We start from the raw sequence: 19,887 nt of genomic DNA, 5'->3' as shown, positions 1-19,887 counted from the left end.
GGCCCTTTAATTTGGGTATATCCGAGAGCATGCTTTAATTCTGTGCTTGTTTGAAGTTACACAAGCCCATGGAATTCCCCCTGGGGGGGTGTCATGATTCCCAGCTGATCAGACCTGCTCTCTGTGATTGTAACACATGCTTCTTGCTCGTTACCATGGCGACTGTACACAATAGAACCTCGGAGAGTCTGGAGGAGTCGCAGGACTTGATCCAAGAGATTATAAAGGGAAGGTCGGCAGATTTGGGCGGAATTCCTAATCTGAAGGAGGCCGGAGTGTTAAGTGTAGCTGGTCCAACACAAAAACGCTGTCATTACTGTCTGAATGTTGTTTTGAAGTGGATCTCATTAGGCTTCATTCACATTCGAACTGCTCTGAGCGTAACGCTTTTACTGGCGTTTTTCGTGAATTTCTAAAACATTTTTGTGCAGCTTTTTACAGGTCTTGTTTTTTTAAAGTCCTCTTGCACACAGTACAGATATGTGAGCTTCTGCTTTTTTTTGCTTTTTTTTTGGACGTAATGGTAGGTATTTGTTTTGTGCCAATTTGTACGCATTTATGTGCGTTCGCGCCAATTGCTCGCACAACACCGTCATAGGGAAAATTAATTCATAGTCACTTCCTGCTGTAAAGCCATTATACCGAATGATGGCCGGGAAGTGGTTAATTTATCCTGACTTGGTGTTATATGATGTCCAGTACGATAACAAGCCAGCGCGTGCCTGTGGGGACGCACAGCGTGGCGATCGCTGGTGTGTCAGTCTGACACGCCGCATCTCTGATCTAGGTAAAGAGACTCTTTAACACGTGATCAGCTGTGTCCAATCACAGCTTAAGCAGGAAAAGCCGTGTATCGGCTCTTCCTCTACTTGCGCTGACAGACGAAAGTAGAGGAGAGTTACTCCTGAAAGGGAGGGTCTGCACTGTTTGGTTGTCAGTGCAGCTGAAATACGAGGATGTTCACCCTGAACCACCAGGGGTGTGCACCCATGACCACCAGGTAAGCCCACTAGAGCCAACCAGGGATGGCACTCTGTGCCCATCAGTGATGCCTGCCAGCGCCTCTGATCAGTGCTGCCTAACAGTACCATCTATCAGTGCTATCCACTCAGTGCCGTGTATATGTGCCCTGCAGTGCTACCTATGAGTGCCCATCAGTGCTGTATATTAGAGCCGTATCAGTGCCCATCAGTGCTGCTCATCAGTGCCACCTATTAGTAGTACATATAAGTGTCACCTCATCAGTGCCAATCAGTACTGCCTCATCAGTGAAGGAGAAAACTTATTTACAAAGTTTTGTAACAGAAACGAAGGAAAACCCCAGAGGTGATCAAATACCACCAAAATAAAGCTCTATTTGTGGGAAAAATCATCATATCAGTAAATTTCAATCTGGTAGGTTGGAAACACTGCTGGGGCCGTACTACAGCAGATGATGAGGGTCTGGGACCCTGCTAGAGGAGATGGTCAGGGACTGGGGCCCTGCTAGAGGAGATGGTCAGGGACTGGGGCCCTGCTAGAGGAGATGGTCAGGGACTGGGACCCTGCTAGAGGTGATGGTCAGGGACTGGGGCCCTGCTAGAGGAGATGGTCAGGGACTGGGGTCCTGCTAGAGGAGATGGTCAGGGACTGGGGCCCTGCTAGAGGAGATGGTCAGGGACTGGGGCTCTGCTAGAGGAGATGGTCAGGGACTGGGGCCCTGCTACGGGAGATGGTCAGGGACTGGGGCCCTGCTACGGGAGATGGTCAGGGACTGGGGCCCTGCTACGGGAGATGGTCAGGGACTGGGGCCCTGCTACGGGAGATGGTCAGGGACTGGGGCCTTGCTACGGGAGATGGTCAGGGACTGGGGCCCTGCTAGGGGAGATGGTCAGGGACTGGGGCCCTGCTAGAGGAGATGGTCAGGGACTGGGGCCCTGCTAGGGGAGATGGTCAGGGACTGGGGCCCTGCTAGAGGAGATGGTCAGGGACTGGGGCCCTGCTAGAGGAGATGGTCAGGGACTGGGGCCCTGCTAGAGGAGATGGTCAGGGACTGGGGCCCTGCTAGAGGAGATGGTCAGGGACTGGGGCCCTGCTAGAGGAGATGGTCAGGGACTGGGGCCCTGCTAGAGGAGATGGTCAGTGACTGGGGTCCTGCTAGAGGAGATGGTCAGTGACTGGGGCCCTGCTAGAGGAGATGGTCAGTGACTGGGGCCCTGCTAGAGGAGATGGTCAGTGACTGGGGCCCTGCTAGAGGAGATGGTCAGTGACTGGGGCCCTGCTAGAGGAGATGGTCAGTGACTGGGCCCTGTTAGAGGAGATGGTCAGGGACTGAGACCATGCTAAAAGACAGCACAATAATTCCCAAAGAAGAGTTGGATGTGGCCTTCGTGTCACAAGTTGGGCACCAGAAGGGTGTATAATATTTGTGAACTTGCTTGTTTCCTTTGGCTTTATCAAAGCAGCCAAGGTGTGTAGAAAATATGCTTACTCTTAAAGTATTTTAAAAATGCACATAGAGGTTAATTATGCAATTATTTCCCATTTCCCAATTAGCAGTAATCGGCATTGTGACCTTGTAATATGATAATAAATCATCAGATGAAGCTCTGTCTCGGATACAGCGGGCAGCCATGAAGCTCCCATGGATTCATTTGGGGATTTGCACTGCTTACCGCTTGTAATTAGACACAAAAGGAACTGACAAGGAATGTAATTTGCACTTCCACCCCGATGCTGTCAATCTGTCAATTTGTGTTTTTCACGTTGGCATCATATATGCTAAGTAATCGCCAGCGGACGGTGGGTGTGACCGCTCAGGCTCCTGCCAGGGCATAAGTACCAATTCTGTAGTACATTACTGTCCGGTGGAAATTTTCCATTCATTTACATTATGTGCCGACAGCTAGCTGATACATCTGAAGCCCAACTCTGGGCTATTTTTTTTTAATGTTCCCCTTAAAAAAATAAATAAAAAAAAAACAACTCTGGCTACAATACTCATCTTCAATCTGGAGCTGTCCCCTGCAGTATCTCTTCTTTGCCACAAGATGTCCTCACTCTTTTGGACTGAATGACGTGGAACTTTACTCAACCCAACAGACTTTGGGAAGATTTATCAATACTTTTTTTCTTCAATACATTTATTATTTTCCAGAAAAAAATACAAAATAATATAATAAAACACAAAATAAAAGAAAAACATTATAAAAAGTACATATACCAGTAGTTGAAACCAATAAAAACAAGCAGAGGGAGGAAGACCAGCCCCTATTGAAATCCCTGTGCAGCAGGGCTGGAGTGTGGCGGGAAGAAACAGCACAAGGAGCCAGTGAGTTCATATGCTGACAAAGAAGCATGTTGATAGGAGGAGAGCAAAGTGAGGAGCTCATCACTAATCTGTTTCTGGCCTGGACAGACTCAGAGGAAGCCGGTTTGAAGGATGCTGGCCAACAGACTGAGGACATCTTGTGGCAGAAAAAAAGTACTGCGGGGGAAAGTCTCTGAATTGAAGCAGATTTTTGGGGTTTTGGTATTTTCTTTAAATCGGTTATTCATGACAATTGTTGGCCATATTTATTTCCTTAGGTTCTAAGGGTTTTTATTTGATATACAGTGGAACCTTGGTTAACGAGTAACGCGGTTAATGAGCGTTTTGAAAAACGAGCAACTTTTTTTTTAAATTCTGACTCGGTTTGCAAGTGTCTCACAAAACGAGCAGCGTTCAAGCTAATGGGGTGTGCAGTACCGCATTTGGCCAGAGGTGCGGGGGCACTAGTGACACCCGAAGAGTTCGGTGCCGTTCTGAGCTGTTCGGAAATACTCGGAATCACTCGGAAATACTCTGTTCCCAGTGTTTCCGAGGCTTTCCGAGTTCAGTCGAGCTGTCCCTGACTATTTCTGAGGCTCTCCGCTGCCCCCACCTCTGGCCACATGCGGTATTGCATGCAATAGAAGTCAATGCAGAACGAATTATCTTAGTTTCCATTGACTTCTATGGGGAAACTCGCTTTGATATGCGAGTGCTTTGGATTACGCACATTCTCTTGGAAACGGATTATGCTCGTAATCCAAGGTACCACTGTATTTGGGTTTTTCGTTGACCCAAAAATGGCACAAGATATGTGGCCCCATCTTATGAAATCTACGACCATCGCTGGGCATCTCTGGGAACTGGCAGAGTCTCAGCCATGTCTGTGGCTCACAATGAAAAGTCTTCATGTATTTTTCATCAGCTTAACTGGAGACGACATTAAAACTGGATGAGCCTGAGTCTTCAAGGAATTCAACTTTTACTTAAATAATGGATTACCCCTGATGTGGAATCTACGTTTTGAAACGCATTTTTAAAGATTTTTTTTATTTGAAAATTTGAAAATAAAAAGACATGGATAGATAATGAAGGTATTGAATCGCCACGCGTGACTTTTCCATCTCAGCATCAGGACTTTCTGCTGGAGTTATGCGCAGATTTTTATTTTTTGTGTAAAAGTTGAAGTAGCCTGTTACATTCAGGGCCCATGCATGTGTGTGTTGAGGTGTGTTTTTTTTTTTTTTTTTTGTAGCATTAGGCAGGTGCGATGTCGTGCATCCATGTGCGTTAACGTGTTTTGATGCGTGTTTGCAATGAATTTTTCAGGGCTCAGCTACCAGCCAGGCCTTAAGGGTTACTCACCACCAGTTGTCCCACCCAACCCCCGACCCTGCCCCACCCTGTCCCACCCTGTCCTTAATTCCACCCCTAAACACACCCTCATAAATTATCGCATGAAATGACACTTAAATGTTTTATGCAGAATTAAATTACAAAAATAAATATGAACAACAACTTTATCAGTGCAGCCTCACCAGTGCCCATCAAAGCAGCGTCACCCGTGGCAGCCTCGCCTGTGCCCAACAATGCAGACAGACCATTGCCCACCAGTGCAGCCTCACCTGTGCCCCTCAATGCAACCTCACCTGGGCCCATCAAAGCAGCGTCACCTGTGGCAGCCTCATCTGTGCCCATCAACGCAGCCTCACCTGTGCCCATCAACGCAGCATCACCTGTGCCCATCTATGCAATGTGACCAGTGCCCATCTATGCAGCCTCATCTGTGCCCATCTATGCAGCGTGACCTGTGGCCATCTATGCAGCGTGACCTGTGGCCATCTATGCAGCGTGACCTGTGGCCATCTATGCAGCGTGACCAGTGCCCATCTATGCAGCGTGACCAGTGCCCATCTATGCAGCGTTGGCCAGTGCCCATCTATGCAGCGTTGGCCAGTGCCCATCTATGCAGCGTTGGCCAGTGCCCATCTATGCAGCGTTGGCCAGTGCCCATCTATGCAGCGTTGGCCAGTGCCCATCTATGCAGCGTTGGCCAGTGCCCATCTATGCAGCGTTGGCCAGTGCCCATCTATGCAGCGTTGGCCAGTGCCCATCTATGCAGCGTTGGCCAGTGCCCATCTATGCAGCGTGGCCTGTGCCCACCATTGCAGCCTCAACTGTGCCCATCATTGCAGCCTTGCCTGTGCCCGTCATTGAGGCGTGGCCTGTGCAGAGGAAGAGAGAGGACAGCCGGATCATCACAGAGCGGGGATTGCCCACTGCAACAGCTTTCATTTGAATTGCTGGGCGCTCGCCGTCACCAGGCGCCAGGTTAGAAGGCGAGACTGTGTATAAGCGTGAGCACCTGGCAAATCAAATGAAATCTGTTACAGCGGGAAATCCCCGCTCTGGATGAGACAGCCAGCTCTTTTCTTCCTCCTCTATCTCTTTCCCTGAGCGATTGCTGGGAGAACGGCTGCCTAGCCCAATACACCCCCCCCCCCTGCTCCAAGGCAGCCCATGCTCGCTTGAAATCATCCAGTAGCAAAATGCAAGTAGGTGAGTGGAAAATTTGAGGGGTGCATTTTTGATTTTTAGAAATAGGAATGCATAAGGTAACAGCCAGTGACCAAGGCTTCTTAAAACCAGTTGCCAACGCATGAAAATGCATGTTATATACACTCACCGGCCACTTTATTAGGTACACCTGTTCAATTACTTGATAACACAAATTGCTAATTAGCCAATCACATGGCAGCAGCTCAATGCATTTAGGTATCTAGACGTGGTGAAAGCGAACTTGCTAAAGCTCAAACCGAGCATCAGAATGGGGAAGAAAGGGGATTTAAGTGACTTGTGGCATGGTTGTTGATGCCAGACGGGCTGGTCTGAATATTTTAAAGTCTGCTGTTACTGAGATTTTCACACACAACCACCTTTATGACTACAGTGTCCCCATCTTCTGATGGCTCCTTCCAGCAGGATAATCTACCATGTCCCAAAGCTCCAATCATCTCACCACTGGACAATGAGGTCCCTGTACTCCAATGGTCTCCACACTCACCACATCTCATCCAACAGAACACCTTTGGGATGTGGTGGAACGGAACAATCGCATCATGGATGTGCAGCCGACAAATCTGCAGCAACTGCGTGATGTTATGTCGATATGGACTAAAATCTTTGAGGAACATTTCCAACACCTTGTTGAATCTATGCCATGAAGAATAAAGGCGGTTCTGAAGGCAAAAGGGGGTCCAACCCGGTACTAACAAGGTGTACCTAATAAAGTGGCCTGTGGGTGTAGATATGTTATAGATGCCCAGAGGTGTAACTAGAACCTTGAAGGCAAGAAACCATGAAGTGCCCCCCTGCACAGATCGAATGGGCAGGAATAGCTCTGTACACAAATGGAAGCATAGTAAACCTAGTTTACTATGCTGCAGTTATGAATGGGCACTGGAGTGATCGGTACCAATCACTGACTCTGTTCGTTCAGACAAGGAAAGGGCCCCTTCCTTGTTCTAGCGACCCCTGTAGCAGGAGGGATTCGTTTTTTCTGATTGTAGAGCTAGAGGTCTGATTCAGCAGGGGGTGTTTCGGACCTCCGCAAAGAGACCACTGCTTCCACACTGAGAGTAAGGGACCTCTGCAGCTAGTGGCATGGGCCAATTTCATTGCTCCCAAGGGCCGTATAGGAATGAATCCCCCCCCCCAATCGGGACCACAGCTAGCTCCCTTCCAGCTGGCTCCCTGTATCTTCCATGAGCCTTCATTTCCAGGGAATAGGAAATGGTACAGAAAGTCGGTTGCATACAATCATCTAGCACAGCCGTCTGCTGCAGCATTTTTAATTACATTATATGTTCTTTTTGCAGGCGGCGCACATTGAATTCATTCTAATTAAATGTTTAAATTTGAATCCATTATGTCGCAGCTTCTTAGGGAATGATACAGCCGCCACAGATTTCTGGATTGCGCAGTCTGCATTGGCGTTTTTTTAAAATAATGCTTTTCTGTTCCTATAAAATTACTCTTAAAGCCCGTACACACGGTCGGACTTTTTGACAACAAACATGCAAATTAGCTGTTTTGGAGCAATATCCGACTGTGTGTACGCTCCATCGGACAAACTTTTTCTGTTTTCATCTGACTTTTGTTGGCTGTGCGAATGGACAAACTTTCTGGCAACAAAAGTCCGATGGAGCAAAGTCCGACCGTGTGTACGCAAAAGCATCGGACTTTTGTACAAGGTACAAACACGCATGCTCAGAACCAATGCAAAAGATCAGACTACAATACAGAAGTTCACCAAAGGTGGCGCTGGAGTCATTGAACGTCCTCTTTTGAAGCGGCGTCAGTACGTTGTGACGTCATTACGTTCGTGTTTGTTGTCAAAAAGTCCGACCGTGTGTATGCAATACAAACTTGTGGACCACACCCTTTGTACAAAAGTTCACGGAAAAGTTTGTACAAAGTCCGACCGTGTGTATGAGGCTTTATTAAGAATCTGTGTTAAAGAAGGGACGGCGGCCATTGTTTAGGGCAAGAGTGCTCAACCTGTGGCCTTTGGAGCCCTCTGATGTTGCCTTTGGAGCCCTCTGATGTGGCCTTTGGAGCCCTCTGATGTGGCCTTTGGAGCCTTCTGATGTGGCCTTTGGAGCCCTCTGATGTGGCCTTTGGAGCCTTCTGATGTGGCCTTTGGAGCCTTCTGATGTGGCCTTTGGAGCCTTCTGATGTGGCCTTTGGAGCCTTCTGATGTGGCCTTTGGAGCCTTCTGATGTGGCCTTTGGAGCCTTCTGATGTGGCCTTTGGAGCCTTCTGATGTGGCCTTTGGAGCCTTCTGATGTGGCCTTTGGAGCCTTCTGATGTGGCCTTTGGAGCCTTCTGATGTGGCCTTTGGAGCCTTCTGATGTGGCCTTTGGAGCCTTCTGATGTGGCCTTTGGAGCCTTCTGATGTGGCCTTTGGAGCCCTCTGATGTGGCCTTTGGAGCCCTCTGATGTGGCCTTTGGAGCCCTCTGATGTGGCCTTTGGAGCCCTCTGATGTGGCCTTTGGAGCCTTCTGATGTGGCCTTTGGAGCCCTCTGATGTGGCCTTTGGAGCCTTCTGATGTGGCCTTTGGAGCCTTCTGATGTTGCCTTTGGAGCCCTCTGATGTGGCCTTTGGAGCCCTCTGATGTGGCCTTTGGAGCCTTCTGATGTGGCCTTTGGAGCCCTCTGATGTGGCCTTTGGAGCCTTCTGATGTGGCCTTTGGAGCCTTCTGATGTGGCCTTTGGAGCCTTCTGATGTGGCCTTTGGAGCCTTCTGATGTGGCCTTTGGAGCCTTCTGATGTGGCCTTTGGAGCCTTCTGATGTGGCCTTTGGAGCCTTCTGATGTGGCCTTTGGAGCCTTCTGATGTGGCCTTTGGAGCCTTCTGATGTGGCCTTTGGAGCCTTCTGATGTGGCCTTTGGAGCCTTCTGATGTGGCCTTTGGAGCCTTCTGATGTGGCCTTTGGAGCCCTCTGATGTGGCCTTTGGAGCCCTCTGATGTGGCCTTTGGAGCCCTCTGATGTGGCCTTTGGAGCCCTCTGATGTGGCCTTTGGAGCCTTCTGATGTGGTCCCCGACCTCATACCAGGGAAGCGTTTGCCCAGGGTCAGCAACCCGTTGATTGCAATCTGGGCTTGCCAACCCACCATCCCAGAGCATCAAATCGCATGGAGCTTTCACTGTAGAGCTGCTTCCTGTCCCAGGCAGAGTGATACCAAGTGCACTTCACTTGGGACCTTTCTAGCAGCCTGGAGTGTGATGCCAGCATGTACTTCCAGCTCCGAGTTTAGCTTTAAAACAAGAACAGTTGGACAAACACATCCCATGTGCTTCTATTTTCCAAAGTGTGTTGGGAAACGGACACTTCCGAAAGTGTTGATTTCCTGGGTGCCCCATCTGGATGTTCCTCCCTCTGACTTCAATGAGAATGCTGTTTCCTGTAATTGGTGGCAGTCAGCTGGAGGAACCACTGAGCATAGACTGTCCTGACTGGGATTTGAACTGATGACCCCAGTGCTGCAAGCGCTAACCACCAAGGCACTTTGCAATAATAATTGTATGTAAAGATCACCCAACTTCTACCGCAGAGTACATTTGTTTGCGTATGGTGACATTGCATGGAAAGGTCTTACAATTGAAAAAAATTGGATTGTCAGATCTAGAGGTGCACTGAATGGAAATTTTGGTGCCAAAACCGAAAATGTAGGATGTACTTGGCCGAAAACTGAAACCGAAAATGACAGTTTTAAAAAATATATATCTATTTTTATATATCATTGGATTATATTCAACTTTTTAATTTAATATCAATGTATCCAATTCCCGAGACTCTCCAGGCCTAATGGTGACCTCCAGAGTTAGGGACAGCTGACACTCCTCTATGTAGAGTGGATTACAATGCATGGTGGGTGTAATGTAGGGTAGATTCATGGGTGCCAGACACTTCTTGAATGCAAAGACATTTATTTTCTCTTAAACAGAACTGTGGGAGAGAGGGTTAGGGCCAGGACACCCTTTTTGTAGTTGCAATGTTCGGAAGCATCGAATTTCATTTTCTCGGCTCATCGTAGTGTTGTACATCACCGCGTTCTTGACAGTCGAAAGTTCAGCACCGTGTGTATGCAAACCAAGCTTGAGGGTAATTCCGTCGGAAAAACCATCCAAGATTTTTTTAGACGGAAATTCCGCTCATGTGTACACGGCATTTCACTTCCTCCACATTCTTCTTTTTAGATCTTCACTCAACTGAGCTCCCAGTCTATCACTTAGATCCGCTGATCCACTGCCACTGGACCTCCTGAGCTCTTCCAATCTTCTCACTGAGTATCTTTCTCAAGCATCATCTCCGTGTCCCTGCTGGGTCCCTAGCTTCACAGATACTCCTCAAGTGTCACCCCACTGGCTTGCTTGGTCCCTGGCTTGGCACACAAGGCTACTCCACTGGATGGGTCCCTGGCTTGACACCTGCTGAAGTTTCCCAATTCTTCACCGTTCCCGTTTGGTGAGAAAGCTTCTCTAGTACTTGCTTCAGCTACTCACGGTGGTCCCTGGTAACAAGATGGATGGTTCCTTAGTGGCGACAGCTTCCCCTATACCTTCAACCACGTCAGGTGCTCCGGCCGGCAGAACCATTACTTTTGGTTGGACTACAAGACCGCAGTCCCAACCCTACGCTGCTTTCCTGCTTCTCAGACGGCCTAGCAGCCAGAGGTCCCAGGATAAGCCTCAGGCTGTGGCCTAGCAGCCCGGGGCAATATAATACGCGTCCACCCAGGCAGCCGTCCAAGTGGCGCAGAACCCCGATCACCTGACCTCACCCAAATAAATGGTTCCCTTGGCCTGCTGGGAGAGCCTTAGAAGATCCCTGCCCATTGGCTGAGATACCCTATCTATTCCTAATCTGTTCTTGCAATGCCCTTGTCTTGTCTAATGCCACCTGATACCCGGGCATATAGTGAAAGAAGAGAGAGAAGTGCAGCAATCCAGAATTGGGGTGGAATCAATTGATCTCCTTTTAAATTGGCCAAGGCAACTATCACTTGGCAGGTAAATTTACTAGTAACGCTGCCTAAATGTCAGGGTGCTACATCATGAATATAAATCAATGTGAATTTATTGTCGGACGATATTGACACCTTTTAGCGCAAGAAAAGCTCAAGAAAAATGTATGCCTTTAACCACTTAGCGCAAATTGCCGTCATTGTATGTCAGTACTTTGATGCTAAATACCATTATGACAGCAGCTATCTGCCATAGCTCCGGTATTTTCAACAACGGCGAGTGGCTGGCTTTCACATAAGTGGTCTCTACGGCGGATTCGCCGCAAGATCACTTTTATCATAGGTAGGAGAGGGGCCCCCCATCCCGCCGGATTCCGGTCATCTCCACTGCTTACCGGATCCGTCGATAGCGGCGGAGACGATCACGTCCTTCATCATCTGAGACATGGAGCCGAGTGAGGGACTGATGGCCCTCAATCGGCTCCATAACATTGAAAGGCAGAAACAACATCAAATGTCCCTTCAGCCCAATGGTCTTAAAGGGGAATTATTTTTTTTTTTTTTATTGCATTTTTGTGTAAATGTCCCCAGATTTCACAAGTCCTGTCATGCTTTTATCCTATTACAAGGAATGTTTACATTCCTTGTAATAGGAATAAAAGTGACACAACAATTTCTTAAAAGGACAGTGTAAAAATATAAAAAAAAAGTAAAATAAATAAGAAAAAAAAAATGGTGTTCAAACTACATATGTGAGGTATTGCCGCGATCGTTAGAGCGGGAGCAATAATTCTAGCACACTCTGTAACTCTAAACATGTAACCTGTAGACATTTTTAAATGTCTATGGAGATTTTTAAGGGTAAAAGTTTGTCGCTATTCCACGAGCGAGCGCAATTTTGAAGCATGATATGTTGGGTATCAATTTACTCGGCGTAACATTATCTTTCACAATAAAAAAAAAAAAAAGATTGGACTTACTTTATTGCTGTTTTATTTTTTAGGTAAAAAAAAAATTAAAAATTGTAAGACCGCTGCACCTATACGGTGTGACATAAAGTATTGCAACGACTGCCATTTTATTCTCTAGGGTGTCTGAAAAAATATCTATAATGGTTGGGGGTTTTAAGTAATTTTCTGGCAAAAAAAAAAGTGTCAAAAAGAGGCTCGGTCCTTAAGGGGTTAAATTATATGTATGTCTTCACACTGGTCCATTGCCCTTCTGTTGTGGTGTTAAAACTTTTGCTTGCTGCATTTTTGGTCAGTTAAAAAAAAAAAAGGCACCAAAAACGCACCTCCCCATTGAAATGCATTGAAAATGCAGCACAAACGCATCAATGATGCATCAGAATTCAGTTATTGATGCGTTTTTTTGAGTCACGTGACCTATGAAAAACACACCCGAAAGCATAATCGTGACAAAATCGTGTGCGTTTTTCGCTGCCATTATCGGCACCCTTTTCTCTTATCGGCAAAATGCGGATAACACCATTTGTTTCGGCAGCTGAAATTTAATTTCATCAGATCGGATTGCAATCTTTGTGGTCACTGTTATAATGCATCATCTATGGCCGCTTCTTTGTCTCTCTTTAGCCCAAAGCAATATTCCCAACGCACATGTTCCTGAATGTGGCTGAGAAGGGAGTGGATGCTGGATGTGGATCGTCTGGAAACCAAAGAGACTTCAAGGCAAAGATGGATGTCACCAGCACTATAGGGAACTGCTATAAAAGAAAGGTCCAACACTTTAATAAATTATCACATCATAGCAAAAGATAGCACTGTTGCAGAGTCACTAGGACCCCTTCATCAGACATGTTTCACATCCTTGATGAAGAGGTCCTGCGTGTCTCCGAAATGCTGCCATCTTCTGCTGTGATCATTTACTAAGGCATTGGACCGTTTTATGGAGTTCCATGGTGTGCTGGTGAAATATCTTACCTTTGTCTCCTATTAGGAGCATGTTAGGCTTTCTGCAAAAGTCCGTTCTCATGCCAGCTGCTACATAAAACACTTTTATTAGTATTGCTGCTCCTGTAGAACATTTTGGAATCTCAAGCATTTTATTTCGTCTTTTTATCTCTTGCCTTTTTATGTTCTCATTTGTGATGACGGACCGAGCTGTTTCCTCCACTTACTGTGTCTCATATTCCAGTTATTTTGTGTACGTATTGTGTACGTATTGTTTTGGCACGGTGCTTTATAGGCAGAACTAACACCAAATACGTCTGAAAAAAGAGGCCAATTCACGACCCTTATTTCTATAAGCAATCTAAAAGGAAACTTCAATTTTATTGAGGGGAAAAACAGGCTTAGTATATATGGTGAGAAAGATCTATATAAAGGAATTGGGACAACCTCCCTCCTGCTGGTGATCCCTCTAGTTATAACTAGAGATCTATATAGAGGAATCAGGACCTCCTGCCTCTGCTGATGACCCCTCTAGTAATAACTAAAGATCTATATAAAGGAATCAAGACCTCCTGCTGATGACCCCTCTAGTAATAACTAAAGATATATATAAAGTAATCAGGAGCTCCTTCCTCCTGATGGTGTTCCATCTAGTGATAACTGAAGATCTACATAGAGGAATCAGGTCCTCTGTCCTACTACTTGTGACCCCGCTAATGGTAAATTTAATATCTATATAGAGGAATCAGGACCTTGTTCCTCCTGCTGGTGGTGATTCCTATAGTGATAACTAAAGATCTCAATAGAGCAGGGATCTTCAAACTATGGCCCTCCAGCTTTTGTGTAACTACACATACCATCAGGAATTGTAAAACTCTGACATTCACAGACATGACTAGGCATGGTGGGACTTCTAGTTCCTGAAAAACTGGAGGGCCATAGTTTTGAAGACCCCTGATAGATGAATCTGGATGTCCTTCCTCCTGCTGGTGACCCCTCTAGTGATAACTAGAGATCTATATAGAGGAATTGGGACCTCCTGCTGATGACCCCTCTAGTAATAGCTTAAGATCTGTATAAAGGAATCAGGACCTCATTCCTCCTGCTGGTGATCTCTCTAGTTATAACTGAAGAGCTATATGGAGGAATTAGGACCTGTTTCTTCCTGCTGGTGATTTCTCTAATGATACTTAGAGATCTACAGTATATAGAGGAATCAGGATCTCCTTCCTTCTGCTGGTGACCCCTCTAGTGATAACTAGAGATCTATATAGAGGAATTGGGACCTCCTGCTGATGACCCCTCTAGTAATAGCTTAAAGAGGAAGTAAACCCTGATGGGTTTACTTCCTCTTTCATTCCCTGCAAAGGTAAAGCATAATGGACTACTATGCATTGCATAGTAGTCCATTATGTGTCACTTACCTGACACAGGAGCCAGCGAAGTCACCGCTGTCCCCTGTAGTCCGGCGCATCTATCTTCTTGGTGGGTCTCGCTGCTCCGCAGCTGTCATTCGGCGAAGCCGTCACTCCTGCGCAGGCGCACGGGAGCCACCACTCGCGGCATATCGCTGTTGACTGCGGCGCACTCAGTTCCGCCTGCGCGTTGCTGTCTACGGCGCATGCACCGTAGACAGCGGTGCCTGTCTTTCGGCAAATATCTCCTAAACCGTGTAGGTTCAGGAGATATTTCTTGGACCTACAGGTAAGCCTTAATCTAGGTTTACCTGTAGGTCAAAGTGTGTTGTAAGGGTTTACAACCACTTTAAGATCTGTATAAAGGGATCAGGACCTCCTTCCTCCTGATGGTGATCCATCTAGTGATAACTGAAGATCTATATAGAGGAATCAGGACCTCATTCCTCCTGATGGTGATCTCTCTAGTTATAACTGAAGAGCTATATAGAGGAATTAGGACCTGCTTCTTCCTGCTGGTGATTCCTCTAATGATACTTAGAGATCTACAGTACATAGAGGAATCAGGATCTCCTTCCTTCTGCTGGCGATCCCTCTAGTGATAAGTCAAAATCTACATAGGGGAATCGGGACCTCCTTCCTTCATTTCTGATGGATTAAAAAAGACACGGACCTCTTTTCATTCCCACTCTCTTCTCATTTCAAAAACCCTTCCTTGTGATCCCTCTAGTCATGGTAAAGATCAATATAAAGGAATCGGGTCCTCCTTCCTCCTGCTGATGATCCCTCTAGTGATAAGTCAATATCTACATAGGGGAATCAAGACTGCTCTCCTTCATTTCTGATGGATTACAAAAGACATAGACCTCTTTTCACCCCCCCACTCTCTCCTCATCTCCAAAACCCCTCCTTATCGGCTCACAGCTTTCTACCAGGATAAAGGGGTGTATTTTGCACCCATCGAACAGATATAACAAAACACTTTCAATTGCATCTTTAGGTTTTACACTTCGGCAGGCCATAGATGGGCAGACTATGTTGATGGGGGAATCTCTCTCGCAGGACTATTGTGTTCTGCAGGTGGAGAGCCTTCCCTGCTGGTAGAACATAATGATTAGTGTTGCTGCCATCAACCGTTCAGGAAAAACCCAACAAGCTGGTTGAACACAAGTCGATCGATAGATAATTGTGTACAACCAGGGTGCCCATACATGGATAGAAATTTAGCCGGCCTCTGCTAAATGGACTGAATTCCAATCCATGTATGGACAGCTTTACACTTTATATAACTCCACATACAATTTGAATAACTAGCCTTATTTTGCCAGCTTAGAGAATATCTACTCCTATGGCAAAGCCTCATCTGAGCTTTTTGTGGGCTTTCGTGCACTTTAAAAAGAAGAGTGACTTTATAACTATGGTGTGACACAAACCTGAATTTTTCTGTTGTATATAGAAAATTCTTTTGAATAGGGTGTATCTGTTTGGAGTCTCCTCGTTGCCTCTGGCAGTCAGGGGAAACCATTGCATATCTTTGCTTTCACCTGTAATAGCTATAAACACGCCGGTCCCTCCAGGATCCATCGTTGACGGATTTGTATAGATTGGGGACAATAGAATGCGACTCTTTTACTAGATACATTATCTGATGGGTGACTTGAAAAGGGTTTTCTTTCCCCCTTACCTGGGTAGATCGTAAAACCTTTATCTATTGTTGCTTTTGTTTTCTTTATCGTCCATTCACGAAATTTCAGGAAAATCAGGTCACACTTTTGTTAAAGAAACCTGGAAATCTCATTGCTTTGTATAGCATAAAAGGGTAAATTTAAATAAAAAGTAAAAAAATATACACAGTTGTGCTCATAAGTTTACATACCCTGGCAGATTTTATGATTTCTTGGCCATTTTATTTATTTTTTGGCCACTCATGGTTAGTGTTTGGCTGAAGCCATTTATTATCAGTCAACTGTATTTACTCTTTAAATCATAATGACAACAGAAACTACCCAAATGACCCTGATCAAAAGTTTACATACCCTGGTGATTTTGGCCTGATAACATGCACACAAGTTGACACAAAGGGGTTTGAATGGCTATTAAAAGTAACCATCCTCACCTGTGATCAGTTTGCTTGTAATTAGTGTGTGTGTATAAAAGGTAAATGAGTTTCTGGACTCCTGACAGACCCTTGCATCTTTCATCCAGTGCTGCTCTGATGTTTCTGGATTCTGAGTCATGGGGAAAGCAAAAGAATTGTCAAAGGATCTGTGGGAAAAGGTAGTTGAACCGTATAAAACAGGAAAGAGATATAAAGATATCCAAGGAATTGAGAATGCCAATCAGCAGTGTTCAAACTCTAATCGAGATGTTGGAAAATGAGGGGTTCTATTGAAACCAAACCACGGTCAGGTAGACCAACTAAAATTTCAGCCACAACTGGCAGGAAAAATTTTCGAGCTGCAAAGCGAAACACACAAATAACTTCAGATGAAATACAGGACTCTGAAAACATGTAGTTGGATGTTTAAGATGCACAATAAGGAGGCACTTGAAGAAAGATGGGCTGCATGGTCGAGTCGCCAGAAGAAAGCCATTACTACGCAAATTCCACAAAGTATCCCGCCTACAATACGCCAAACAGCACAGAGACAATCCTCAAACCTATGCTCTTAGTTGCTCTGACTTGAGACGGCCTCACCTGTTTCTAGCCCTTCTGCTTCTGACTCTTTGGTCCTTAATGGAAAAAGGTGCTGCTCTCTAAACTCCACTCACTGTGTGTCTCTGAATTGTGATTGAAAAGCATTGCAGCAGGCACACTCCCTTTCTGTGTGATATTCAGCCTCTCACAAGACTAATTGACTGGACTGTCATAGACGTGAACCAACCTGAGGGGACCCGGGGGTGGGGGGGGTGGGGGAAGAGGTTGGAAATCATAGTTGCTGTTAACCCTGTGGTGCAAACACCTTCCAAAGAAGAGTTCTGCTGCGTACACACGATCGGACTTCCCGCCAACAAAACCGTGGATGTTTGTTTGAAGGTTGTTGGCTCAAACTTGTCTTGCATACACACGGTCACACAAATGTTGGCCAACAATTCCGAACATGAGAACGCGGTGACGTACAAGACTTAAGACGAGCCGAGAAAAAGGAAGTTCAATAGCCAGTGCGGCTCCTTCTGCTTGATTCCAAACATGCGTGAACTTTTGTGCGACGGACTTTCCGACAACAAAGTTTTGTTGGCGGAAAATTTGAGAACCTGCTATCAAACATTTGTTGGTGGAAAGTCCGACAGCAAATGGTTTGATAGAGCATACACACAGTCAGACTTTCCGACAACAAGCTCACATCCAACATTTCCCATCGGAAAATCCGAATGTGTGTACGCGGCATAAGATGAAGAACCACTTGCTTGTTGCCTGTGCACACTGTTTCCTGGGACTCGGGAATGTTATCACTAAGTGTCTAATGCTCTATTGGGAGTCGGCAGACGTTGGAAACCAGCAGGGTGGTGGCCACCGGTGATTTCAGTGCTTTGTTGTGCCAGTGTCCAGATTTGTGGTTGACTGTTAATGGAATTTGCATTTGATTTACTTCTTTCATGACAATAATATACATTTCTATTAGGACAAGCTTTGGTTTCTCTACCACTATCTTACCCAAATTATTTTTATTACTTATATAAGATCATCACATCCTTGAGGCCAAGGAGGGCTTCATACTCCATCAGATGCCTACTAAATTAGAAAGCCTGCATGGCTTACTGTCTTCTGCATGACACATTTAAACATATATTTACGTTTCGCTTTTCTCTCTTATAGTATACCCGGGTCTGGATTCCTGACCAGGATGAAGTCTGGAGACCGGCCGAAATTATCAAGGATTATAAGGAAGGAGATAAAAAGCTGCACCTGAAACTTGAAGATGAATCTGTAAGTTGGCTTTGTTTCTTGTTTGTTTGTTTCTTTGTTTGTTGTTTTTGTTAGTTTCTTGTTGCTGATAGCATGTTCTTAACATTCCAAACAAGAAATTTCAAAACATAATCCTGCCCACCATACTTGGCGTAAACCAAGCTAAGCTCTGCCCATGCAGAGTCCAAAAAAAATCAAGTGACCCCCAGCTTGTAACAGTTAGGAGATCTGTTCTCAGTGGATAAGAGGGATTCAGAACTAATACAAATAATTTGATGTTCTGCTTGTGGAAGCTGTAACAAGACTCACAAAAGGTTTAAGCGTTTTTTCTTAGAAAATGCTTATTCTCTGTTATAATTATTGTAAATAAATATCTATTAAAGTGTTACTAAACCCACAACAGTAAAATCAGTCTGTATATGCAGTAGAGCATGCTTGTTATACTCACTGTATAACCTAAGGGGTAAATCCTCTGCATCGTGTAAAAAAAGCTGTTTGATCCTGTCTTCTCTGATTCTCCCCTTCTTCCACAGTCCCCAATCCATCTCCTGATAAGACAGAGCCATTAGTCACCCTGCACATGCTCAGTTTGGTGTGTATCACTAGAAGAATTGTTTTTTTTTTTTTTCTTGGGATGGTTCATGTGATCAGCACAGGGCTAATCAGCACTGTCCAGACAGAGGATTAGGGGTCCTGCAGCCTCATAGGACAATCAAAGTAGAATGAAAACTCCTCCTACAAGCTTTAATCAGACACTGATATAAGTCATAAGACTGCTATTTACCACTGATGAGAAAAGGTAATTAGCAATTTATATGTACTAAAATAATTTCCATGTACTGTGGGAGACCAGATATTGTGAATGCAGGGTCCTGGGTTTAGTAACACTTTCAGCTCGATAAAGTGGACTAAATATCGAGCAATGGGACAAGATCATCAAAAAATGTAAAGCTGGGCATACACTAAGATTTTCGTTAAAGTGGTTGTAAACACTTACAACACACTTTCACCTACAGGTAAGCCTAGATTAAGGTTTAGGAGATATTTACAATTCCCCGTACGAGGATTTCATCTGCGCATGCGCCGATGTACTCGGCTCATGCGCACTGTAGAGGTCACGGTGTAGCGTTTTCATTAAACGACACGCCATGACTGACGGCTCCGGCCAGTCGCAGAGCTGTGACCCCAGAAGGAAGATGGACGCTTCCAGCCGGCGAGGAAATTGGCGACATCGCTGGCTTCTGTGTCAGGTAAGTGACACATAATGGGCTACTATGTGATGCATAGTAGCCAATTATGTTTTGCCTTTGCAGGGAAACGAAGAGGAAGTAACACCCATCAGGGTTTACTTCCTATTTAAGCCCTGCAGCCTAAATGCATAGCTCCCAACTGTCCCGGATTTCGGGGGACTGTCCCTGATTTGAAGCAATGTCCCTCTGTCCCTCATTCCTCCTCATTTGTCCCTCATTTTGGTCTGATCGTTAGAGTTGTATATAAAATTGCACTTTGATAGATAAAGAGTGTTTTCCAGCACTAAACCTTTCATCTGATTTTGATCTGATTCTTCTTCTAAATGGTTGTATTTTGTAAATTCCAAAAGCCAATATAAAGGAATAGTAGTGGTAAAAAAAAAAAAAGCACTTGTGGGCTTAACTAATCCTTGTTTTTTTGTACAATTCTCCTTTAAGGGGGCGTGGCAAGGGGTGTGTCCTATGCCTGCATACTTTTACTGATAGGTGTCCCTTATTCCCATCTCAAAATGTTGGGAGGTATGTAAATGGGGAAAAATCTATTGATGCCACCCACCAGCCATGCTAAACGGCATGAATGCTGCCA

General features: G+C 45.4%; 1 protein-coding gene across 2 annotated transcripts in view; it reads left to right on the top strand.

Moving 5' to 3' along the window:
- The window catches only part of MYO5B (myosin VB), a 382,616-nt gene that overhangs the window by 114,678 nt on the left and 248,051 nt on the right, over nucleotides 1-19,887 (top strand). For both annotated transcript variants that reach the window (XM_077463013.1, XM_077463012.1), the window contains exon 2: nucleotides 17,962-18,072. In XM_077463013.1, coding sequence (XP_077319139.1) covers nucleotides 17,962-18,072 — 111 coding nt within the window. The remainder of the gene's footprint in view (nucleotides 1-17,961; nucleotides 18,073-19,887) is intronic.

This window comes from Lithobates pipiens, unplaced genomic scaffold (genome assembly GCF_037356315.1).
Source record: "Lithobates pipiens isolate NorthernLeopardFrog02 unplaced genomic scaffold, aLitPip1_a1.2 Scaffold_3, whole genome shotgun sequence".
Lineage (NCBI taxonomy): Eukaryota > Metazoa > Chordata > Amphibia > Anura > Ranidae > Lithobates > Lithobates pipiens.
This window is presented reverse-complemented; position numbering and strand designations above follow the sequence as displayed.